This window comes from Hirundo rustica, chromosome Z (assembly GCF_015227805.2).
Source record: "Hirundo rustica isolate bHirRus1 chromosome Z, bHirRus1.pri.v3, whole genome shotgun sequence".
Lineage (NCBI taxonomy): Eukaryota > Metazoa > Chordata > Aves > Passeriformes > Hirundinidae > Hirundo > Hirundo rustica.
Window position 1 is genome coordinate 56832706 of NC_053488.1, and position 25876 is coordinate 56858581.

The 25876-nt window shown below is 38.9% G+C and overlaps 1 protein-coding gene across 2 annotated transcripts; it reads right to left on the reverse strand.

The window, feature by feature from the left end:
• Nucleotides 1–1497: 1497 nt before the first annotated feature.
• Nucleotides 1498–17715, reverse strand: ANXA1 (annexin A1). 2 transcript variants are annotated; one of them, XM_040090961.1, is made up of 13 exons: nucleotides 17601–17715; nucleotides 14034–14112; nucleotides 11785–11878; nucleotides 10888–10982; nucleotides 10081–10194; nucleotides 9404–9494; nucleotides 8361–8440; nucleotides 7416–7472; nucleotides 5952–6045; nucleotides 5320–5415; nucleotides 4276–4334; nucleotides 3298–3420; nucleotides 1498–1870 (listed from the first exon to the last, which is right to left on the reverse strand). In XM_040090961.1, the coding sequence occupies exons 2-13, from the start codon at nucleotides 14097–14099 to the stop codon at nucleotides 1811–1813; spliced, it is 1029 nt and encodes a 342-aa protein (XP_039946895.1). In that variant the 5' UTR covers nucleotides 14100–14112; nucleotides 17601–17715; the 3' UTR covers nucleotides 1498–1810. The 2 variants fall into 2 exon arrangements, with proteins under 2 accessions (XP_039946895.1, XP_039946896.1); XM_040090962.2 differs by lacking the exon at nucleotides 17601–17715 and adding an exon at nucleotides 14718–14794.
• Between the last annotated feature and the right edge of the window lie 8161 nt (nucleotides 17716–25876).

Genomic DNA, 25876 nt, shown 5'->3' on the forward strand with positions numbered 1-25876 from the left:
CCCCGAGCTGGGTTGTCCTTATCTTTTATACTAATTACTACGTATTTCTTGTTTACTATTTCTTACCAATGTCTATCACTATTACTAAAAAGGTCATCTTTACTTTGACCCAATCCTCACTAACTACTTTGTGCCACGTCAATGCAGCAATGGAGTGAGGGAAGGAGAAGGAGAAGAAGAAGGAGACAACGCCCCAGATTCTCCATCTTGTCCCCATTCACTTCAATGCTAGGAACCTAAAATTACTATTTTCTCACCCTGTGATAAGCTAAACTACTATTTTTTCACATTCTTGTGGCCTGTAAACCTTCTCTCAGTGTAGGAAGTTTTTCCCATGGACTGAAATCAAAGCCAGTGTCTCTCTGAGCTCTGGGCTGGGGTCCCAGACCCCCCTGCCCAGGTCCCTGACCCTCCAGGGCAACCAGAGGAATGCCCTGGACTCCAACACTGATTCTTCTATTAATTTGCATTTAAAACAAAGATTATTGGTACTGGTGCATTTGATTTTCTGTCTCTCCCCTTTACTGTGCAGCATAGCTCTTTAAGACAAGGATTGTCCTTCTTAATGTCAGTAAATGACCTTTCCATTTATGTTAACATACCTAAAGATCTTTGGTTTGTTTTTTGGTTAGAAACATCTCTCACTTCTACTCAGACCATCACAGGACCTTCTGGCAGTGAAATAGATGGTGGTCTGTTTCACAAGCATTAACCTCAGTCCTATTTTTTGCAGCATGAAGTTTCCACGCTGTAATAATGGACTGCAGGTTTCCATGGCAATAAATAGATCATAACATTAAAAACAATTGTGAAATAGCAATAAGAGCGAGCCTGGTTTTGAGATGTTTAAAGAAGTAGTTCCTTAACTGTACAGAAACTTTTGCCTTTTAGAAGTGAATGCCTAGGGGGATTGAGCTGGCTTGCAGTAAAACGGTGACTTCTCCTTGATACAGCACTACAGAAACCAGTCCTTCCTCTTCAAAACAATCAGCATTTTAATTTTAGAAATAGACAGAAACAGAATACAATCAAAATGCAACTACTCTTGCCTCTAGCTAAGAGGCATGCATACAATACTTTAAAAAATAGTAAAATGCATTAAAATTAGGAGAAGTGCTTCAAATGCAACAATGCATACTAAACATCTCCTCTGTTGCATGGTCCCGCAAAGCCCCTGTAATCAGATAAACTTCAGCATGTTATTAATATGAAGACAGTTGTTATCTTCTCCTTTACTCTAAATAAAAATTCTAAGTGCCCCCTCATTCCCATTTTGAAGTTGAGTAGTTAGGCTGAGCTGTCTCAAAGGACACATACCTGCTGAAACCCTGTTGCACTCTGCCAAAAAGAAATCTTATGCAGATCAGAGCTACAGTTTATATTACTATGTTATTTTTTGATTAAGCTATTTACTGATTTTTCCCTCACACACTGTACTTACACAACTTGAAATTAAATGCAGAATATCATCAAAGGATATAACAAGTTACACATGGCTGAATTTTATTTTAAAAGTTTATTTGCTTATCATAGAAAAAAAAAACTTTATCACTTTCATAATTAATCATGTTAATAGAAACTTGGGGGCATTCTTTCACTTTAGATAAATAATAGCCACCAGAAATATTGATGTTCAGAGCAAGGATATTGAAAAAAATACATTCCAGGTTACAAGTTTTAAACATAATACGTATGCACTAAGTCCCATTCCACAGAAACCTCTGTGTGTAAAGCCTGTGTTTTATATAGACATGCAAATATAAAGATTTTCAGCAACTGGGCTTGAATGCATTTCAGGAGCACTGGAAACTCAGTTATCACTTCCACATAAAGCCACCAGGATGGTTTCATAATCCCCTTTGAGTTCATCCTGTAAATTTAAGCATGAAAACCCCACAATTGTTATGATAATGGTCTCAAGTAAAACAAATTTCAATTAGCATTCAATATATATTGATCAAATGTTACTGCTCTATCTATATAAATTAATCACTTGGTAAGACAGCAGTTAGACACAGACTGAGCTGGAACCAAGCACCCTCACTGAAGTAATTTGTATGATCTAGAAATAAAGGCATGCATTTCCAGAGTGGAGCACAGGTAGACAAGGCTAATGAAAATGCTGGGAGGTCTAGTGGCATAAGTGAAGAAGAGAAGTACAGAAGATTTTTATCTACCTGGGAGCTTAGGCTTTTACTCTAAGTAAAGTGAAACTTTCTTTCTTGATCAATAGTGTCCAATGCTCATTAATATTACATCACTTTGTATATACACATCGTGCCAGGAGCATCTCAAACAAAAGCTGCCAGTACAGTGATACTCTACTCACCACGGTATTATTTATTCAGATTGGTGAAAATGGATAATATGCATTAAGTATGCAGTGTAATTATTACATGCATTTCTTGTTTCCTCTAATTTGAATCTATTTTTCAGAGATATATGAATTGTTTAGCGTAGCCAAGCTATGCCTCAAGACATTTGGATCCAATCACTTTGGAACATGATGAGGTGGTGTAATTGCATACCAAATTACAGGTCATACACATGTTTAAGGGAAGATCAAAGGTGACCTTTGGCACCTAACTGAAAAACCAGCAGATATCAATCAAAATCCAAAGGCATTTTCATACATGTAGGGAGTATGTTTCTACTCTAATCAAGGCATCTCTCTCTCTCTCTTTTTTCTTTTTTTTTTTTTTTTTTTTTTCCAGTAATGTCTACTATGTTCCACAAAGGTGCTTTGCCAGTTTAGTTTTCTTTGAGTCCCTCACCACTTGCACTTTCTGGAAAATACATTGGGTGGTCAGTCCCTTTTAACAAAATATTTTTGATTGTTTAACTCATTTACTGAGGTCATAAGTAAAAGGGGCCAAATAAATGTTAATAAAATTAAAAATTCATTTACTGGAGTAGCCCAAATGTTAAAAGCCAATATCCAGTTGTGTCAAAGACCTCCCCTAGAGCTGTCATGGCAATCATCTCCACTCTCCTGCCAAGGTACTGCTTAAGAATTTGTGTATATTGTACTCGTCATCCAGCTCTTGGATTCTACTGTAAGATGATATCCTGAGACATGTATCACTACTATTACTACAGCTCTTTTGACAAAAACTCTGACTTGGAAAAGGAATTAGTTCTCCAGCCTGTGGGCCATTGGAAACATAAGGTACTCATCTACAATGAGTACACAGGATGAACTGGTGACTAAGGAGCAGAAAATTAACAGATCTTTACTGGACTTCAAAAATCGTCCAGTTGTTTTGTGTTTCATGTGTCACATGGGAGAAAACCTACCATAATGGCTTGGCGGAGAGAGATGCCATACAGACTCTTGTAATAACCTTTGATCTCGTTCATATCCACTTCATGGCGTGAAACCATGATTCTGATGAGGTCTTTGTGCCGGGTCCCAGCACCCTATTAAAAGAAACAAATTTTTAAAAAGAGAGAAAAAAGAGGGAAAACAATTATGATACCTCTGTCACTGAAATATCTTTTATCAAATTCTGTATGTTAAGCCATCATATTTCTTTATAGATGAACCCCTTCCTTTTCCCTTTAGTATCTCTTGTAACAGGGAGGTCTCATATCTGCCTTGTGTTCCCTATGAGCACAATTCACTTCTGACAGGCTATCTTCACCCTCTTGTTTTGAGGGTATTAAAAATATTTTTAAACATTTCTTTTAGCTGTTTCCTAAAAACAGACATCTCCTTCACTGTGCTTTCTAGACATCAGGGACAGCCTAGACTTTACTGCCTTTTTTTGTTACTTTTTTAACAGTGCAATGATCTACATTTTTATAATGTTTCACCCAATTTTTCACATACTGCTCCTAACCAAGTCACAGGAGTTACGACAATACCGACATACTAGACTGTTTCATGACCTCCAGCTGCCAGAAGGACCGTGGATATCTCATTATAGATTAGGCTTCCACAAGGTTCCTGCCAAGATCTATAACTGCTCTCCTTTTCCCTTACTACTATAGTTGTTCCATAAGAAGGACTCCAGTCCCCTTCCTGTCACTGCAACAGTAAAAGATATGTGTGGATGGACAGATGCCTTCCTGAACATGCTCTAGCAAACACAACTCCTCCAACAGAAAGCATGAAGTTTCAAAGGAAGGAACAGAAGAAGTGAGAGAAATACTCTAAATTTCCCTCTGCAGTCTTCTATCACACAAAGGGCCTAGAGACCTCCAGCTAACATTTTATTTTTCAGCTTATAAAGCAACACATGTTTACGAACAGGAGATCTTTATTTAGATTACCTTCATCGCCAAGTGGAGTTTTTCTGCAAAGAAAGCTGGCTTGCTTGTGGCACACTTCACTGTAATGAAGTAGTGAGACAAGGTCACTTCTGCTATCCATATAATAAAAGTCTACCAATAAAACACTTTCAAAATCCGTTCATTTTTCCTACCCATGTACCCTATTTATGCACTTTGTTGCCTTTCTTCAAATGTATGAGGAAAAGAGGATCCTTTCCTCTGTTTATTCAGAAAGCAATTCAGTCAGGGGAGAATAATTACTATAAAAACAACACATTTCTCCCTAGTTTACTGCCACATAATTAAGGAAGGTGTTGCAGTGCCCAAGAAAGATGAAAAAGTATTTATGCCTTCTATTGCAGAGCTGGAGGTTATGATCTGGTATTTTGTAAACCAAGTTATAGTGCAATTTTGATATTAAGAGGGATCTGATGGAAATTATTCTTATATATTCAAAGTATGTCTTTCTGTGATATAAAAGCTAAGAACAAGATGGGTGTCTGGCTCTGAATTACATCCCTGATCCAGTGGTTAGAGGGAGTCCCTTCCTTATCTTTCTATTGATGAGCAACAGTCTCAACTTTTTAGGAATATTTTCGTGAACAAAACCAATGAACGATTTTTTTTATGTTTTAAATAATCAATATTAAAAGTATCCTTGCAACATGAAACTCGGAGAAGAGTGGCTTTGGTAGAAGATGGGTTTAAAACAATTGGATTTTTGATACAAACCTGTTCTGACAGCTTTTTTTGGCATATTGTTTTCTTGGAAAGGTCTTCTTATGTTGGCAATCCATCTGTTCTCCTTAAAAGACTTTTCCAAATATCAGGAGAGGTATTTCTACTCATTCATCAACTTCAATTGATTTTAGGTGTCAATTAGATCACTATGATTAAATTAGACTTTCCAAGGCACTATTTAGCAAGCTTCTCAATGAAGCAGGGTAAGTACAGCACAGTTTCTGATCAGAGCAATTATGGCAGAAATAAAAGTTTAAGTTTAGTCAGAACATACAGTAGGTTTCAATCTGCAGAACCACTTACCAAGGGCAGTGAGGCATTTCTCAATATCACCTTTCAGTTCCAAATCCAGTACCTTGTTCATGTCATGCTTGCTGTATTTGGTGTACTTCTGAAAGACTAAACAATGGGAAAAAAAACTGTATTCTCCCTGCACTTTCTCTGCCCTATTCTGTCCTCACTGCTGCAGCAGAGGATTGGGTTTGGGTCATCTTTCTCACTTTCTTCAGATAGCACAGCGTAAGAAGCAGTGTTACTGCACAAACTGATGGAGTCAGCACAGGGAATGGGACTTTGGTAGGATGGAAGGGTTAATTTCCCATTGGCTGGGGTTGAGTTGGCCAGCTGACTAAACCAGAGCCTGTGACACTGTGTGATAGCCCCTGTCTAGGGCAAACTAAGAAGCAAAACCATCTTGGGGAGCTCTCATCGCTTGGCATTGTAATCATGATGCAGCTGAGACGTTAGTTTTGTTAACCTAAATAATATCACTCATCTCTACCACTGAAAGAACAACTAGGCTGCCAACCACACCTTAGTCAGCAAATATACTTCCAATTTGAGTCATGTCTTGATAATCTGCATCTTCTCTAAATTCATGACCAGGAGATGTTCAAAAATTATCCCAGAGAAGCATGAAGCTTTGTTGAACTTACCCCTTCGAAGATGTGGTAAGCTTCTTGTAGTAAGAACACTTACAAACACACCAGTGTCTGTTCCTTTCCTTTTCTCTCCTGCTTCATACAAGGCCTGTCATAAAAAAAAGAAGGTGCTAAGGTCAATATCAGAATAGTAAAACTCAAATAGGAATACTGTATTTTGAGGGCCATTGCTTATTAGAAATGAAAACTATCCCTTGACACAATCCAGATCAAAACTGTACCCTACCTCAGACTATTCCAGCTCTGTCAAATAATACTTCATACTTCACTTATGCAGTAATAGTACCTAGTGAACACTGTGCAGCTAGCAAATATATTTTCAGAATTTTTACCTCTAGCTTTCCTGGGTATATTACATTCTGGAATGAAGTTCTTTTTCATTTGTCATGATAGCAGTCTGCATGAAAGCTCAGGACCGGTAAGATTTCTTAAGGATGACAAAACGACAGAAGTTCAGGACTGATAGGATTTTGTAAGACTGAGTAAATTATTTCTGCAACTAACTGGTGCAATATCAGGAGAAACCTATGTACTAGGTATCTCCTCATCTTTCCGGGAATGACTTTTACTTCCAGGAAAGTAAAAACCAAATCAGTCTCCTCCACTTTTCTCACCTCCTCAAACCTCTCTAAGAGTAATAACAAAAGACCTCAACACAACATGAAAATTTAACGTGCTGCATCAAGATAAAGAGTACTGAACTCTTGAACTCAGAAAAAGTATTAATTTACTCTCAAGTCTAGTGCAGATGACAGAACTAAATTCCTTATGTAAAAGGAATTAAAGCAGTACTTCTCAATGGCCTTCTCTTGGCTGTTTTTTGTTTGTTTTTTAATCAATTTAAAGTCATCTAAACTTAAATTGTAACTGTGATGTAACATGTTATAGGTGTGACTTCTAACTTCTACCAAGATTTTAGCAAAGACAGTCCCATTAATGTTGGAAGAGATAAGGAAAAGCTCAGATGTTTATTTCAGAATAACTGAGAAAATGACTGTGAGGTTTACCAATAATCTTGACCGGTTTGTCACTAAAAAGCAATATCTATATCTAACATACTGCAGAGTTCACACTGGTCAGTGTATGGTAGCTAATTCTGCACATAGATGAGCAAACCGTTGTTCCTTAATTCAAGAACCGTTTTATAAACAGAAGCAAGACTGGGTCTGATTCCTCCACTTGTCATTTGTTGACTTGTAACTCAAATGGTCTGCATGATTTTCACAAATTAGACAAGGTATTGCAGAAATGTTTCCAAATCTAGATATTAGGGTGAAGATCTGATTTCCTTCATATAATTAACTTACATGAACTTTGTAAAATACTATTTCCTCAAAAATGATTGTTGTATGACATTGAAATCTCTGTTGGGTCTGCAATGCACAGGATCTAGACAGCCAGTGGAATCTCAAGTAAGTCAGAAGGAGAAGTTCTGCAAAGTGTCAAATACGATCTTACCCTGGCATCATTGTCAGCAAGTTCATCATTCACATGAGGATTTTCACATCGATCAGCCTACATAACAAAATAAATAAAATTTCACTGGTACTCACAATCGTTCAGTTCACTAAAGTTCAACATTTGAGAGTTCTGCAGCACTACTCTCATACATAAATAAATGCATAGCTGGAAATAGGTGCAATTATGTCATCCTGTGACTGAAACTGTTGTATTTGTAATCAGAGAACATACTTTTACAGCCATTAGCAACTTAATTCCTACCTAAAGATCCACAGGAAGTATATGTTCATTGACATGAAACTACAGGCTTCTAACCTGCTCACTGATGATCATTCAACTCCTTTCAAGTTGAATTGAAAGTTAAAACTGGAAGTCCAAACCATGGAAATGAATGTATCAAAAAATTATCTTGTATGCAAGTACAAGGTTCATATGCATATACTCAAAAATAAAAAATTTATTAATTTTAAAAGTGTATTTTTATTGGGAAGGTCCAGTGTTTGAACTCATCTACTTTTGAATGTAAATTTACAAAACATTTTGTCCACTTGTAAACTCCCTGCCCTTGTCCCATTATCTAACTACTAGAAACATACATTAACAGGGAAAAAAAGTTTATATCTCTAATTTTAAACGTTTCTTCTTTTTTTAGTCAATTGACATGACATGATGGCTGTTACTTTTTCTAGTGCTTAAAGACAGCACAAAAAGTCTTAAAAGCGTGACTGATATAAAGGAAATACTGTTTTACAATAAAGGTTATATATCATTATAGTTTGTCTAAGAACAGTTTTTAACGGTCTAGGATATGAAAGTTTAAAAAATGTAAATACTTAAATATTGCATAAAACTTTATTTATTGCATTTCTCTCTAAAATAGTCTTGAGAACACTGATTTTTTATTACAGATATTGTCACTCAAAATGCTTAAGCATAGCATACCTTGGCAAGAGCAACCAAAGCCTTTTGAAAGTCTCCAGATGTGTCAGAGATGATGTCTTGTGTCAGATCTCTCTTCAGCACTGCAATCAAATAGTTTCCTTTGAAGTTATCAACTTTGTTGACTACATAATCTTTAAAGGTCCCATCAAACCACCCTATGATTTTTTTCAGTATTTTCACAATTTCCTATTTAAGTATGCCCACTAGAAATGTGATTTTCTTACTTTCTCTCATTTGGCTTCAAGCAAAGTTTATTTGTAACACATCCTTTAAATCCTGAGATGTGCTGTGAAATTGGAGGTTAAACTTAAAATGTGCTGAAAAACGTCTGTCTCTAAGATTTTGTGCGTAACAATGTCTTGGGTTTCTGCTTGTAAAATATACAAACCTTTTTCTGAGCCTTTTTCTTTTTACTTCTGCCTATTCTTATCAGTATTGAATTCAAATACAAAACTCTCCCAAAAAATCAAGCTTTTAATATAGGCATCTAAGAAGAAATGTCTTGGTCAAAAGTTACCTCATCATCTCAGAAAACAGGATTTAATTAGATGACACAGTGAACTTGGCATATAAGAGAGACACCACGTCATGTTGTCGTAATTTCTTCAACTATTTCCCCCCATTTCACTGGTTGCTCCTACTGCTAACATGTATGTGTTGTTAACTAGTAAGATTTTTTTTTTTTCCCAAGCCTATGGTTTTGTCCTAAAATGTCAGCCAAGGTTTAGTTACAGAGGAAGAAAAGTAGCTTGGCTTTGCATGCATCCAAGAAAACGGAACATGTGGCTTATTCCATGAGACACCCACAATTTCAGCAGTGGCGATGTATCTTTTCCTTCACTACTGGGATCTACATAGGTCAGCAAAAGTCACCATGACCTCCCTCCTCAGCAACCCTGTAAAATTTTTGTGATACTTCATTTGCTTCCTATATTGTTCTCAGTTCCTCATACTCAGTGAGGCTGTGATGTGTCTGCTATAGGGTTATACAGTAGTATAACTTCTTTCTTGGTTCTTAATACTTATTTCTTGCTCTGAATTACCTTCCTTGTAGTATCTGCTGGCTTCTCTGATCTCTTGGTTGTTTCTGGAGGCCAGAATCTCAATTAAGGTATCTTCATCCGTTCCAAGCCCCTAATAACAGCGATTGAAGTTTTAGAGATGTTAGTCAACAGAACAAACTTAAAATTCTTATCAGAAATAAGATTAAAATCATTGGCTTGGCTTTGAAGGCACAACACAGAATGAGAAATAAAAAATAATTTTATATTCCATAATATAAAATTCTATATAATATAATTTTGTCTCTTTTAGAATTGAATTTTTATCATATTTGATATACTGGTGCCCAAAAGAAGTGCTAAAGGTGCACATAAAAGATAAGAATGTAAAATGTATGGAAAAAGAAACCCCAACCCTCCTCTCTTTTTTTCTTTTCTCCTACGTAAACGTGAATGTAAATGCCATGACTCCTAGCAACCAGTTTTCAGAAGACAGAGAGAGTCCATTCGCACAAAAGGATCTCCTCCAACTGTGCAACTCAGCAGGGATTACTGGGTCTTGCTGTCATAAACTGTTTAACCAATACAGATTTATTTAACAAAATGAAGCTAAAATAAAGACAATACACAACCTTAAAATCTATGTCCATTGTTATTTATAGGTCTTGATAGGTACAGATGCTCTCTAGGAAAGTTTTTCTCTGAAGATTTTGCCTTACCTTCATAGAGGCTCTTAATTCTTCAGCATCAAATTGAGCTGGAGTTTTGAGCAAAGCCACAACAACATCTTCTAGATGGCTTTTCAGAGCTTTTTTCAAAGCCTCTTCTAGACTCTGTTTCAGGAAGAATAAGAAAAACACCAAGTTAATGAACGGGAAAACCGTAGCTACTGTTCAACAGCAGTCCATAAAAAACTCTGATCAGTCTGAGTCTACATCATTCCTATATCTATAACAGAAAGAAGTATGAAGCCCTACTTCAAGTTTCATTTGTTGCATTTGACACTACAATTAAAGTGTCAGGAAGGGTTTTCAGTGAGTATTCTGAGTGCTTTCACACATGGCAGTTCAGCTATATTGGAACATTTACAGCATCAGAAGACTCAGAGTAGGCTGCTCATTTTTCAAGAGAAGATAATGCCATATTACTCTTACAATTATGACTGAGTTGCTTATTTGTATTACATTTGAACTCATTGTTTATTGCATGAAGTTTGAAGTGAACATATGTAATATCACCCTAAACAAAACCACAAATTCTGGAGATAAAGGCTATATGCTAATCTGCCCTAAATTTAAGTGAGGTGAAAAAGAAAACCTAAAAATCTGATTTATTTTGTCGCCTATTTAAAAATGTTCTAAAAAACACCAGAAGCCCCTCCCTATACTAGTGCTGGGAAACAGTGCTATGGTGCTATGATTCTCCTATCCTATTCAGTATTCTATCTTTACTCATATATACCATTTGAGTCAGGAGAAACGTTGATATTCCGGATGAAAATTAAGCTTGGTTTGAATATACTTTACCTTCCCTTTAGCCTGCTGATAGGCAGCTTTGATCTGCTGTCGCTGAGCATTTGTTCTCTTAGTCAAGATGTCAATGATGGTGGCTTCATCCACACCTATGAATCACCAAACAAAATTCCAATATATTCAGAATATATGCATCATTTAGCCAGTTAATATTTTTAAAATTATTATCTGCTTTATGTCATGTTTTGATTTCTTGACAAACACAAATATAATCAAAAGAAAAGCTATAATCATCTACAGACTCACAAGACTAGTAATGTAGCTAAGAAACCGAATAAATAGATCAATCCAGGACACAAAAATTTCAGACAAAGGCTCTTAAAGAGTTCTGAGTGTAGGTCTTCCCCTAAACTGAAAAAAAAAAAAAAAAAAAAACTAAAAAAGCCCAAACAAACAGAAACCTACACTAAAAAACAAACTAGATGGCATATTCCTTTAATCTCAGTAAGGAAAACTGAAAAACCTTTTGAAGTACAAAGTGCCAAATTTGAATTTCATTAAAAGAGAGAAATGTAACAGAAGCATACAATATATTATCAGCATAATCACTGCCTCTTGCAGGAATTTTATGGAAATCAAGTCAAAAAAGTACTAGTATGGTATGTTGCAATATTATTTCCTTCTCTAGAATTTAAATTTTTACAACTCTTCCTTCAACATATTCAAGTACTTTAATATAGCATTAAGGTCTGAAACTGTAATATGTCAGGCTGTCAAAGGGTTGAGATTCTTCACCAAGTAACATAATTTAACATATAGCCAAGCTTTTAAAAGTAGAGGCACCTCTCCTTCTTGCCACTGCATCTTGCTCTAATATTTTATTCAGTGTTATTCTCAAAATTTTCTAAGGAAGAATCCTAATGCAGTAAGTTAAACATTTACTCCTCTTACCCTTTACAGTAATAGCTCTGTCCAAAGCAATAACATCAGCTGATGGATCAAAATTTGGGTATGACTGTACTCCATGGATACCTTTTGAATTCTTCTGCAGAGGGAAAATAAAAAGTAGAATTGGGGGGGGGGGGGGAAATTGCTCATACCGAAGAATATTTTTGCACAGAAGCAGATTTGAATGCCCAAATAATCTATACATTTGAGATTGCCTTTTGTCATGAAGAAATGTACAGTTTTGTAGCTACATGGAATTTAATGGGTTCAATAATAGATATGCATTGTATCTATTCCATTCACTGCTCTCATACTAAACAAAAAAGTACTTCATAGTTTTAGGTACCTGATCACTTATTTCTTAGTATAAGTTGGATTGTATAACAAAGTAATTAACTATCATAATTAGTAAATTATGTTCAAATTTTATAGGCTCTAAACTCACAATTAAATCCTACAGACACTTCCAGTAAAGTGCTAATTTCTTTCCTCATCTTATGCAAACTGACTGTATATCATACTATGAATATCCTCAGTTGATTAATATCTAAGTTTTCATACACTTCTTTCATTCAAGATCTTGGGGAAGTGTTCCAGCCTAACCCCTACAAGGAAGTGGAGACCTCTTGCCCAGCTTGTTTGAAACTTTGGACATAAGCCACAGTCTTCCGAAAGCATTATCCACTAGCTGGTGTTGGTGAATCTACTCCTAGATGGGCACTACTCAGTCAGTGTCTGAAGATCTTTGGGAACTGTACAACAGATCATTTGGCTTGCCCTGTGTCTGCAACATGACACATCAAGTACCTAAGTAAGTCATTCAGCAATCAACAGCACTAAATAACATATTCTAGTCTATTGCTATTGCAGAACTATAAAATGCTCTGATATTCTTGGATGAAACATTTATAGAAAATTCCCATTGTTGTGATATATGGTTAGATTTATTATTAGAAGACACCAGTATTTTAGCTAGATGACCCAGAATCACCTATAGCCTTCTTGTTTCAAAAACTAAAATATTTTTTTAATCCTTTGCCATTAAAAATAAAAAAATCCCAAGAGAAAGAAAACATTTATGAATACATGTTTTACATACAACAATTTGTATTGAATTTTGTACACTTCTAGATTCTGATAGTAAAATGTTCATCTCCCTATGCAATTGTCTCACTAGCAGTTGTAGAAGAGCAGACAGACTGCATATTTAGATCAGTCTCTTGCCTACTTTTCAAGAGATCATTGTGTCTTGTGTGCTAAGTAAACAAAGGAATGGGACTGTCTCACTGCCTGTTTCTCAATCTTTCAGGCTAACCTTTGTATACTGGTTTCCATGCCAAACTTAGCTACCAGCAATACAAAAATCTCTGTAACCACCATAGCCAAGAATATCTCACGACCCTTGGAATGCAAGGGGGATAGGATGGTGGAGCCAAAGGTTTCTGCACAAAATGTTGTGGAGTTAAAATTACAAAATCTACAGGGGCCTAGAGCAGAAAACTTTTGTTTAATGAAATTTCCCCAGTATAATTTTGTTTTCAAAATGTAAGGTTTTAGGTTACTAGTGTGATTTCATGGTGTCCTGCTTTAGCTTTGCTTTCATTTCAGTATCTTCACCTCATTATCACAAAGATTCTCCATATTATCCTAGTACAGTCACTCTTGACTCCTCACAACCATATACCTCCCTTCTAATGTGTACAGTTCTTATTGTCTGAGGCGTTTTATTATGTGCTGTGGCTCATTCTACCATAACTGTGATATGTGATATGAAAGCTAGGATATATGCCAGTGACTTCACTTCCTCCTTTATCTTCCTGAGTTCCAACTAGCAGCTTTCTATACCTCAGCCAAAGAGTCCCTGGTTTTTCCACATACATTACCTGAACAGGTTCATGCACATTCACGCAACTCAGCATCAGATTAGCACATTAAAGAAGCTGATCTGAGTGAATCAGTGACTGGCCACTGAGATTTATATCTTAATCACACTAACTAGTTCTGCCTAGGAATTGATAACTAGACTGATAAGTGCAAACAGGAGCAATTTTTCATCTTGTAGCAAACTTCCTAGGTTATAAGGTTACATTTGATTATACACTGCAATAAAATTGGGTTCCAGTTCTAATCTGCTAGAGTTTTGCCATTGTTTTTCTTCCATTTGTATTTATGAAAGATGTTTAAATGTTTTTTAACCACTTGTAAGAGATAGGAAAAAAAGGATGGTGTTTTCAAAAATTGATAATACTTACAATACATTCCTTCTCCTGATTGTCCATGAACCATGCCTGCTTCAGAAATTCTGATACCATAGCCATGTTGACAGAGTTTCTGGGAAGAGATATATCAAGTTACAAAAAATTTTTCATCATTTTCTGCACCAGTGCAGCTCAAGATTTTTTATCCCCAGAACCACATCTCTAGCACTATGACATGTCATGGTTAATGTCCCACATGTCAGCTGGCCTGTGCTATTGGAGGCAGGTATCTTTGATATTTCATGAGTGATGTGATCAACCATAGCTCCTTGTTCACCTCTACACTCATAGCTACTTTCAGAAGTTTTAGATAAGAACAGCAGTAGTACTATTTGCTTATAGCAATACATTAGCATTAGCACTAACTTACAAAGAGAATTTACTAGAAAACAATTAATCTTCTCATTAGTTAATATATCATCTATGCCCATTTAGTTTGATCATTTTGAAATTCACTGGTAAAGAAGGGTTCTTGTCATTATTGACTGAGGTTGAAGTTTATGTCAAGTTCATGATGTTTATGGTAGGAAAAAATATATTCTCTTGTTAAATATTCCTTAATGTAATTTTTTTGACTAGACATTTTCTAAGGAAGATGAGTAAATCTGGACAGTATCATACACATTGTTTTTCTTACATATTTCCTACAATTTCTACAAAATAATAATAAAGTACTACCAATTTAAGAAGATGAATGAAAGCTTTGCTTTTCACCACTCAAAAAGAAAGTCCACCCAACTTTCCCAAGAATCACTAGGCAGAAAAGAAGAAAATGAGAGGTCATGTAACTTTAAGTACTCAAAAATAATGAATAGGTTGCTTCGTAACAACTTCTTTTGTTGGTGCAGGAAATACTCTGTTTGCTAACTGAAATAGTGAGGAAATAGAAAGAAGAAATCAATGGTTTATCAACTAAAGTTATTCAAACTAGATAATTATTTTAAAACACTTAATTAACCTGCTCAAGGAAAGATTTGGTTTTAAAGCATACATGTATGCAATAACTAGAGATAAGGCTGCTGAGTAAACCAGACTGATTTTGAAACTGGTGTTAAGAGACAAAATTCTATTTTCAGTCTTGGAGTACAGATCATATACACAATTATAAAAAATTATGTTAGTTATGCTGCTAATACATCCCCTATCTGCTGTAGGAAGAGCAGAGACCAGTCTTTTGAATTGATGCTAAGTTTAGGACCAAGGAGTGTAGCTGGAGCCCAGCTCTTTCTTTCCCTCAAAAACTTTAAAGCTTGCTTCTGCATTCAGCAGCCAACAGAATGAAAAATACCTCACACAGCCTGCCTGCAGCTCTATCTAAAGCAAGAGCCTCTTACTTTACCATATTCCCTCTTCCCCCAAAAATTCTTGCTTTTGTTTCCTTCCCTCAGAAAGGGATTTAGCTCAGCCTATGCTGCCAGAAAAGCTGAAACTGATTTAAAATCTTTATTTGTATGTTGTTTTCAGTAGATCTCAACTCAGTAAATAATGACAGAATACTCTGTCAAATTTAGGGTCCGACTTTTATGACCTGCTGTTTATTCAGGATCAGACAAGCATGCTCACATCACAATTGCAACCTGCACCCTTGTATTGACAGAAGTTAACAAGGGCAGATGAAGCAACATGGTACCCAAAATTCTGCCACATTTTATAACAGCACACATGAAGGCCATATGCAACGGGATGGAAACAGTTAAAAATCTCTCTGCTGGGCACGCTGAGTCATCAACGCTGACATGTCCTGGTATGTCTGCTGACTGATTCACAGAGCAGAGAAACACCCCAAGCTATAGAACTAGATTCAGTCTCCCAGCACCAAATCTGAGAAGAGGTGTATTGTGCCTGTTAAAGTAACCCTTTTCAGGGAGAGCTGGCTTCAGGAAGCGCTGCTAACACATCCCTTTCTTCTACATGTCTCCACACCCACGCTTGACACCAAACTCTAAAGGTTTTGATGCCTCTGGGGCTGGCTGGAGCAAGCGGCTACTAGACTACACTAAATTTGGTTTATTAAGCCTCTAAAATTTCATTATTTTATTATTTAAATTATCCAGTTAGGAAAAAAGTCTATGCCGTAAAAACTTTTAAAAGTTTTTTTTTTTTCTTCTTTTGAAATAAAGACACTGGCATGTAGATCCATCTATTTCCATCTAGTACAGAAATAATGCAATTTTAATATGAGTCAAAGCAGTCAGTGGTCCTTGGGAGGAGCTAAAGGCCTTAGTCTGCTTGAATAAGTTTAGCAAGGTAAGAAACCAACTTACATATAAAAGTTGCATACTTATTTTTTCTGCTTTGGAAGAAACTACAGCTGATAAGACAAAAGAAGAGTGGGATCTAGGAAGACAGCCAGCCCCTCAATGGAGACAAGTTCTTGCCCTCTACTTTGTCCTGCCACTCTAAAATGCAAAGAGATCATGTAAACAATACCTAGATCCAGGAGGAATACATTCAGTCCAAATATTACTTTAATATAGTATGAAAAGGACTGGAGCAACTGATTCCCAGTTGGAATGATCAGCATTGCAATGGGATTAAAAAATCAGACAGACATCCAGACTGAAACCCCTAACTGTTGCTTCACAAAAATCACCATAATATTGCTTTCTGTCTGGCTCATAATCCCCTGAAGATGCACCCTGGAACAGGACCAATCAAAAATTTTTAAGGTTTTGAGAAAATACTTTATTAAAAATATTTGAAGACACAAAATAGATTTTTATACCACAGTCTGTGTCAAATGACAGCATTTATCTGTGCTTATTTAACCATACCATGAAGCATCTCAGATGCCTGGTTACTTTCAAAGGCTCAACACCAGTATCTTGATGTAAATTACAGTCATGACACACAGTCAGAAAAACAGGCAGAAGATCTAATGGAGTAATTTACTTTGCAGTGGAAAGTCTAGTGAATATGGAAACATCAGAGGAAAAAAACAGTATCATCCTTGCAAAATTCTGTGGAAACATTTAGCAGAAAGAATCCCAGATGATACAGATTTTACATGGCTTTGCCAAGTTCGTAGTCCAAAAACAGCATTTTGCTCTCATGTTTCTAAAGATTGAGGTTTTTTTCTAAAATTTTATTTCTGATTTAATTTCTAAGATATTTGATTCTCATCACTTTCATGAACTCCTCTACAGTCACAATGCAGCAAATTGTTGTTTAAGTAACTACAGCTGTTTCTAATTTCTAAATTTACATACACATCATAGTAGTTTTCTAGAAACTCTGGTTTTACTGCAGATTTCTACAGCAGCCTACTAAAAAGGCAAAGACAAAGCATATGAAATGGTCAGCTCCAAGTAAGCTTGCTTTTGCAGTTCTAACCATTTTTTATTCCCTTTATTAAACTGCATTAAATAAAAGCAACAATTCCCCAAGCCCTCGTGTAAAATATTCCAGAATGGAAAGAATTTCTCCTGTCACACCCATCTTTTTCCCTGACAGCAAGTCTAGCCCACAGAAAGTTTGCACAGGGTCATTTGACAAATTCAGCATACAATTTCTAAAATGTGCTGGGTCTATGGAGAGCAATAATGAACTACAAAATCCTACCTTCCTTCTCACAAAGACTGCCTTGCAGGGCTGCACAGTCAGGAGTAAAGGAGCAGAAGGCTCTCAAAGCTTTTATAGCCTGTGCAGGAAACTCCACCCAGCAACCAGTGTTTCCACAGCCCTAGTAATCATCTGCAGCAACTATATCTGGGTGCCACCCAAAGTAGAGAAACATTAGGAAGAAAAAAAAGAGTCATTGCGAAATTATGTGCTGGCAAAAGTATGAGCAGATTTCAGAAGGGAAAAGATAACAAATGAGCAATCCATGGTAGCTCTCCTCTCCTGCCCTAACCACATCCTCAGTTAATAAATTGCATAAATCTTTTGGGATCATATGATTAAATATTAAGAAAACTAAACTTGAGTTATTCTCTCCACATTTTGACATGTCTGATATAATTTCAAAAGTGAATATATTAAGATATGTCTTTGCTGAAACCTTGAGAGAAGAAAGGGTGAAGAGCCATGGCAGCTTCCTCACTTCACTGAGATCTGGTGGCTATCAGCTCTGCATCTTTTGCATGTGGGCCCACGGCAGAAATAACCCTGTAATAAAATACGTCTAGTATTTAATATAAATAACTTTTTTTTTTTCTTGGAAAGAAAAAGGCAGGCTTAATAAAAGGGCAAAAATTGGCATCTACATAATTAGAAAGAGACTGAAGCAATCAGATTAAACTCTGAAGTTCAAAGTGAGAGTGGTTTGCACAAGATGAGGGTATATCTGCTATACATGGTTTTCTGCAAGTGCTTCCTTGCCCAGCCAGCACAACACAACTTGCATATCACTAATATCTCAGATTGGCCTGAAGTATGATGCCCAGTGAAGAAATACCTGTTGCTGAACCAGAAGTGTTTGCAATGGGCAGATAGGGCTCCCAGCAGACTTTCATCCTCCTTCTGCTGACTGGCTGCAATGCACAGGTACTCCTAGTAGGGCAAATCTGCTTCACGTGAACATATATGAAATGCAGTCTGCCCTTGAAACCCATGTCTAACAATTAATTATATGAGGAGAAAAAGGAACAGATTGATGGTAATTATTAGAGGGAATCCTCACAAATTTCTCAACTGTAACGTAACACACATTCACATTTCAACATAACTTACATCTACCTCCCTTACACCCAAATGTGTGGTGCTCAGAGTAATCTGCTCATCATAGTCAAGGAGGTCCCCATCCCAGTAGCCTCAGGGGGGAGCCTCCAGGGGTGCTGAAGGACACAGCAGTCAGTCCACCCCAGCCCTAGAATCTGCCCTCAGCAGTGGCCTCAGCCCTCATTCCCCACTTGAGTCACTGCCCTGCTGCCTTACAGAGGGCTGGGACTGAAAGTGGGACCCAGCCTCTGGGCTGACGGCCTGCCACATTCCCATCCCCAGAGAGGTGCCAAATGCCTGGAGCTGGAGTTGTCTACAGTGCCCACCCCAGGTTCCTGCTGCTGGCTGGGAGGGGCTGCCAGGCCCTGCCTGCTGACCCCCATGGGAACACTTCTGGCCCCCAGGAAGTTCCTAGACTCCCGTTTCCACCTTCAGAGTGATGTCACAAGAAGTCATTGTACTCAGTGCAGAAGCTGTTTGCATTTGCTTTTCCTCCTTCTTAATGGGTGGACAGATGTTGGTTGACTCACTGTTGTAGCAGGATTTTTGGAGACAGTCACAGAGAGGCCTGACAATGCTGGGAAAGTTCTCTTGTTTTAGCACTGTCAAGGACATTGAGCCTAAGAACCAGGACACTGAGCCTGAGAACCAGCTTTTTCCCTCATCAAAGTGTAAACAGGTAACTGCAAAGGAATGCTTATGCAGATAACACCAGCCAATAGCTAGGAGTAAAATGCCGTGTGAACAGCTTGTGCACAAGAATGATATATGTATAAAAGAACCCTGTGTACCCTCAATAAACGGAGCATTCACCACTACTTCTGTGAAGAAGGTGTTTGACTCTGGCTGTTCCCCGTGTTTTTGTTTTCGTTTTGTTTTTCTTTCTTTTCAAAAATCACCTTCAATTGGTGCCCGAACTTCGGACCTTGGGATGACGACCCGGAGGAGAAATTAGCGGTGGGACGCTGAGCGGTTGGACGCTGAAGTCGCCAAGAGATGCATCAGCACTGAGGTGAGACCTTCGGAAAATAGCGGTCAGACGCTGATCTGCCGAGAGATGCATCAGCATTGAGGTGAGACCTCCGGAAAATAGCGGTCAGACGCTGATCTGCCGAGAGATGCATCAGCATTGAGGCAGAGGCTCGCCGTCCTTGCAAAGAGTGCGAGGCTGAGCTGGTAAGGGGAACAGGAGGCAGTTTCTTGAAAAAAAGTGGAAGGCTCGAGTACTCACTTCCCTGCCCCACTGACGAAGCAAGCATGGACTGCGAATTTGCTGCCACATTGAAGTTATTTATTATTATACTCTCTGAGAGAGGAAAAACAGTAGCAGAAAAAGTACTGCAAAAGCTGATTAACTGGGAGCGGGGAAATGGACATTTAACAACTCCGCGGCACCGCGAAGTCGGGGAAGCGCCGCGGGGCCCCTGCCGTGCCCCCTGGCCGCCTCCAGCGCCCCGGCACCGCCAGTGGCCGATGGCCAGCTCGGCGCTCCGGGCCCGCGGACCGCCCCCGTCCCTCCGCGGCAGTGGCTCCATCGTGCCCGCCGCCCCGCAGCAACAGGCAGGACGAGGAGAAAGCGGCCCCCGGAGATCCGCCGCCCCCGCCGCCCCGCAGCAACAGGCAGGACGAGGAGGAAGCGGCCCGCAGGACTCCGCACCGACCCGCCGCCGCCGCCATGGGCCGGGGCCGCCGCCGCTCCCCCAGCGCATGCGCCGAGTGCCCCCACTTTCCGGGCTGCGCCCGAAGAGACGCCGGTCAACCAAGAGAGGGGAACCCGTGACCCCTGCTGTCAACCACCTTCCCCCGACAGTGCTCCGCTGCCGGCCGAATTAGAGGATGATGGAGCAGTGCTTCCCCCCGGCAGAACCCACGGCAGAACCCACGATTGGTTTAAAAGAACTGACTGATCAAATTCAGGCAGTGATGCAACGCCTGGATGAGCGAGCGCATGCAGCAACGAAGCTGCTGCTGGAAAAAGCCCAAAAACTATCTACAATAAATGCAAAAAAATCAGGAGGAGCCAGCATCGTTTAGCTCCCAGTTAACTCCAATGCAACAATTGCTAGAACAAACTGCAGAAAGCAGTTCCCAGGCAACACCTTTGCCTGCCCCCTACCCCCCCCCCCGTGACTCGATGGTCAAAAATTATATGTGATGTTATACTAGAAGGACAGTGGGAACCCGCAGGACACATGGCATGTCCTGTAGCGTGTCCTGTCGTGTTCAGAGATGACAATCCTGTGTGTGAGCAGCATGAATGGAAAATCTTGCAACAGGCAAAAAAACCACAGTAAAAGAGCACGGCTTGAAATCTGAAAAGTGCTCGAACAATGTTAGATTAGATTCATACTGCAGATATCAATTCTCCAGCCTGGATTGCCCCCAATCTGATCACCATCATCAGACTGTTAATAATATATTTACAACTCTGTTATTTGTATGTTACTGCTCAGCAGCTTCAAAGGCAGGCACCTTCCTGGACATTCGTTGCTTGTGCCTGTGGCATTCCAGTCCCTGAATGCTACAGGTGGAAAACAAGCAAGAGGGACAAATAGCAGCACTCCATTAAGAGACCTTTTTGATCATAGCTGTGATTCATTGTCCACAGTCTTTGTGGTTTTAGAAACTTGTATTGTTGTGCATAAGGACACCAACCCTGATTGGATGTTCTTCTGTTGTTTTGCTGTGACGTTCATGTTTTACCGCGCACACTGACAGACATACATCTCAAGAACGGTCCGCTTCGGCATGATTGATGTGACTGAAATACAAACCTTCATAATAATCATGCATTTACTGGCAGTGATTAGAAGACCAACTTTCTATCAATCTCTGATTCCAATGCTGAACATTCAGGTGAAAATACTCCCAGCTCTTTGCACGGTGGCAGGAACTGTATTCTCCTGTGCAAACTGGAGTTGGCAAAAAAGGGACCCACTTTAGCAGGAGCAAGTGTCCTCTCACCTTTTCTTCATATTGGCTCCGTGATTGCCTTGATGATCTGCTGCAATGATCTACAAGAAATGTGCTGTGCAGCTCTTTGAGAAGCATCTCTCCCTCTTCATCCTGACTTTTGGCTTTGTGGCTGCCAAGATCACAAATAAACTGGTAGTTGCCCACATGACCAAGAGTGAAATGTATCTATATGACACAGCATTCATAGGCCCAGCATTGCTGTTCCTTGACCAAGTACTTTAACAGCTTTATTGATAAGTTTATTGTCCTCTGGATTGCCCTGATCCTGTCCCTGTTTAACCTGCTCCAATACTGTGTCAGCGTGTGCAGCCAGAATTGCTGCCCACCTGCACATCCATGTGTTCCGCATCAAGGGCTGCCCCACGCCCTCGAACCATCACTAGGGATGGGAGCTGCCACAGAGGAATGTTCTACAGGAATGGATGAAAACTTTTAAGAGACAAATGCTAAAAGCTGATGAGAACAAAGTAATTTATAATAATCAATGTTGTATAACTTTTCTTCTTTGTTATCAGTAACACTCCTTAACTAGTCTCCTGCCTGAGAGAGTGAATTCCGAGTTCACCCTAGTCAACTCTCCATGTAGTCAACTCTGTTGATTCCAAGCCTGGAAAAGCATGGAGGAAACAAATGCTCTGTCCTTGTAATTACCTTGATTACTAATTTCTCTCTATATGATGAATGGATCGCCACCAACTGGAGTTTCTAATGTAGTATAATTACAGCTGCAATCTGACTTGCTTTTAATTTGAACTTAATTTTTTTTTCATCTTAATTTAATTTTTCATCTCTTAGTGAAATACTTGTTTAGTATCCACTTGGAATTTATTTACTAAAGACATAAGCTGGTGAAAACCCAAAGATACCTTACTAAGTTTTGTGGCTGCAGCAGCTGCCAAGTAAGAGCCAAGCTGGGGTGGTTTTTACTTGTGCATTGCTGACAAAGTGGTTTCATGCTGAACAGGGTCACAGTAAGCCTTCTGCATGCAGTGAACACCACAAGCCCTCTGAAGATAAAAAGCCAGATGGTCAGCTCCGGAGAAGATAAGAGGAGCACTTCTGGCCAGAGCAGCTGATCTCAAATTCATCCCAGACTGACAGATCTCTAAGGGCCCTGGAATCCGTCACTCTGAAACCTGCTGGTCAGCGATCAGGACACCTCTGGGGCGAATTCGACAACAGCTGCACCCAAGCCTTTGAGCTTTGCATCTGGGCCACAATGGATACCGAGTAAATGGACTCAGCCAGCAAGGAAGGAAAATAAGGAAGAAGAGCACGGATCATCAAGTCCTTGCTGAGACAGCTGGTGGTTGAGGCCACTGGTGAACAACAACCTCCTGACCCAGACTGGGTTGTAGCATGCATTTTTGATCTCCATGGCCTCTTGGGATTGTTGGAACTTTCCCAGGACTTGCATGAGTGGCAAGAAAAAGAGTGTCCTCAGTGTCAGGAAGTAATAGTTTTAAGTGTCCTCAGTGTCAGGAAGTAATAGTTTTAAGGGAACTGAGGAGTTTCTGGTGCACAGTTTGAGAGAGAGACACCAAAGCTTTGGCGTGAGGGTGGTTTGTGTGACCATTGCTATAGTGGTACCCTTGGTGCCTTTTATCAAGCAGCACAGGTAGTGTTGAGAATACCTAACCCTGTTCCTGATGATTTTGGTGGAGTAGCAGATTGGAGATTTGCACAGACGGCGTGGGCCATTAAGAGAGAGATATGGTAGGTCCGCATGGTAAGACCTTCTCGTGTGTTGTGTGCCTTTTGCTCATGGTGTCAACAAGTGTTGCAGGATCTTCTCAACTAGCTCATCAATTTTCTAAGAGAACTAATGTATGGGTGACATTTGCCGATGTGACTGGACAGGATTTTATTTGCCTTAGCCTGGCCAATTCCCAAGACCCATTCAAGAACTTGTTTAAGAGGAATACCCCTTTGGAGCCCTTATGAATTTACAGGTTATGTGAAAAATAAGGCATTTCTGAATTTTACTGTGGCAAATGCCATGGTATAGATATCAGGTTTCACAGCCGCCCAGGCTGATGAAGGCTGGCAGTGTAAAAATTATAGAACAACTTAATGATACGCTTAATTCACCACTTGAAGAATTAGACCTCCTTGGATGTATGAATGCCAGCTCTACGAACAGAAGTGAGGGAGGTTGGGTGTCCTTTGAGCCCCCCACAGAGCAGAGTGTAAATATACATAGCCAGAAATGGGCTGCAATAAACTCAGCTCGACTATCTAGTGGCAGTGTACACCAACAACTCTATTCCAAATGTAATTTGACTGGCAAACCAGCACAATGCCTTCCACCAGGAATATTTTTAATATGTGGGGACCGTGCTTGGAATGGAGTCCCAGCCAGCCCACACAGGGGCCCATGCTATTTAGGGAAGCTTGCCCTGTTTCACCCTAACATAACGGCATTGATGACTTTAGCAAAAATCACTCGGAGAAAACGTGCCATACTTGAGTTGGACTGTACAGACATAAAAAATCCTAAATTCTGGTCCCAAGCTGGGACAGTGTTAACATCCATGTTTATATCAGGAGCAACAGCTGCTAGAGCAACGAACACATTGAAGCAGATGGCATGCTGGACAAAATCAGAATAGAATTTAACTAGCCAAATTTTGAACGAGCTATCAGCGGATGCTACCAGTGTTAATCATGCTGTTTTGCAAAACCGTGATGCGATTGATTTTTGCTTTTAGTACATAACTATAGGTGTGAAGAGTTTGAAGGAATGTGTTGAATGAACCTGTCAGACCATTCTGGATCAATTCACAAAAATTGCAATTAATGAAGAACAAATTACATGATGTAAAAAAAAGTGATAATGTATTTAGAGATTAGTTAAGTAACCTTAGGATTACAAGGTAGCTGAAGTTTGTTATTAAACAAGTGTTTGTTATATTATTACTTATATTATTAGGATAATTAGTACTAAGTCGTGTAATGTCACGTATTAAGAATATGTTGTGTAAGACAATATCTAATGCTTAGCTTGTGCAAAAGAAAAAGGGGGAATTGTAGCAGGATTTTTGGAGACAGACACAGAGAGGCCTGACAATGCTGGGAAAGTTCTCTTGTTTTAGCACTGTCAAGGACATTGAGCCTAAGAACCAGGACACTGAGCCTGAGAACCAGCTTTTTCCCTCAACAAAGTGTAAACAGGTAACTGCAAAGGAATGCTTATGCAGATAACACCAGCCAATAGCTAGGAGTAAAATGCCGTGTGAACAGCTTGTGCACAAGAATGATATATGTATAAAAGAACCCTGTGTACCCTCAATAAACGGAGCATTCACCACTACTTCTGTGAAGAAGGTGTTTGACTCTGGCTGTTCCCCGTGTTTTTGTTTTTGTTTTCATTTTGTTTTTCTTTCTTTTCAAAAATCACCTTCACACTGTCTTCCTGGAGCTTGACTGAGTCACATCTGCACTGGAGTGCTTTGTTGTACAAAATGCTGCCATTTAAAAAATGCAGTTCAATAAGATGGACCTCTTAAAAATTGTTTATTGTTAAGTTTTTAACTGTTTTTCCATCATTTGTTTCATAAAGCTATCACAGTTTGCATATTGTTTATTTTTGAGTTGTCATTATTTATTCAGAAGTGGCAAAGCATGCAGCCACTGATGCAGAGGCTCAAATGTCTCAAAAGTGACAAAAATAAGTATGTTTACAAGACTCAATGCATGTAATTCAGTTGAGAAAAACAGAAATGTTCAGTTAAAATAGAAAAGAAAAATGGTCACTTGATAAACTGTCATATTTGGCCATGCTAAATATTTGTCTTAAGGCTAGTGATGATATTTCAGTTGGGAAGATGGGATTTCCCCAAGCAATTGACCCTAAATAAAATGATAGGAAAATGAGTCAGGAATTTTCATGGAGTTTGAGAGCAAGAGCAGCAGCCCTTTCATCTGTTTCAGAGACTGCTACCAACCTGCTGTAACTCTGTGTTTATTCTTCCCAAGGTGCCTTAAAGAAGAATAAAGTTTGGAGAAATTTAGGAAATGGTTATTCTACCTACACTAAACTAAAGACCCCATTTTATGAATGACCTTCCGACTGCCTGTGAGATAACTCTAAGAGAAAATTGATGTTCACAAATTGCATTATTATGAAATAGCATTATCCTGAAAGAGCTCCTGACAGTATGGTCAGGCTATAAACCATAAAACAGAGTTCTGTGGGTTTC

Bases quoted from the DNA above. Each gene is read 5' to 3' on its own strand.
- ANXA1 (XM_040090961.1), bottom strand. From the start codon at position 14,099: ATGGCTATGGTATCAGAATTTCTGAAGCAGGCATGGTTCATGGACAAT. The intron at 11,879-14,033 runs GTAAGTATTATC...TTCCCTCTGCAG, and splicing joins ATCAGGAGAAGGAATGTATT to AAGAATTCAAAAGGTATCCA. The intron at 5,416-5,951 runs GTAAGTTCAACA...CCCATTGTTTAG, and splicing joins CTTACCACATCTTCGAAGGG to TCTTTCAGAAGTACACCAAA.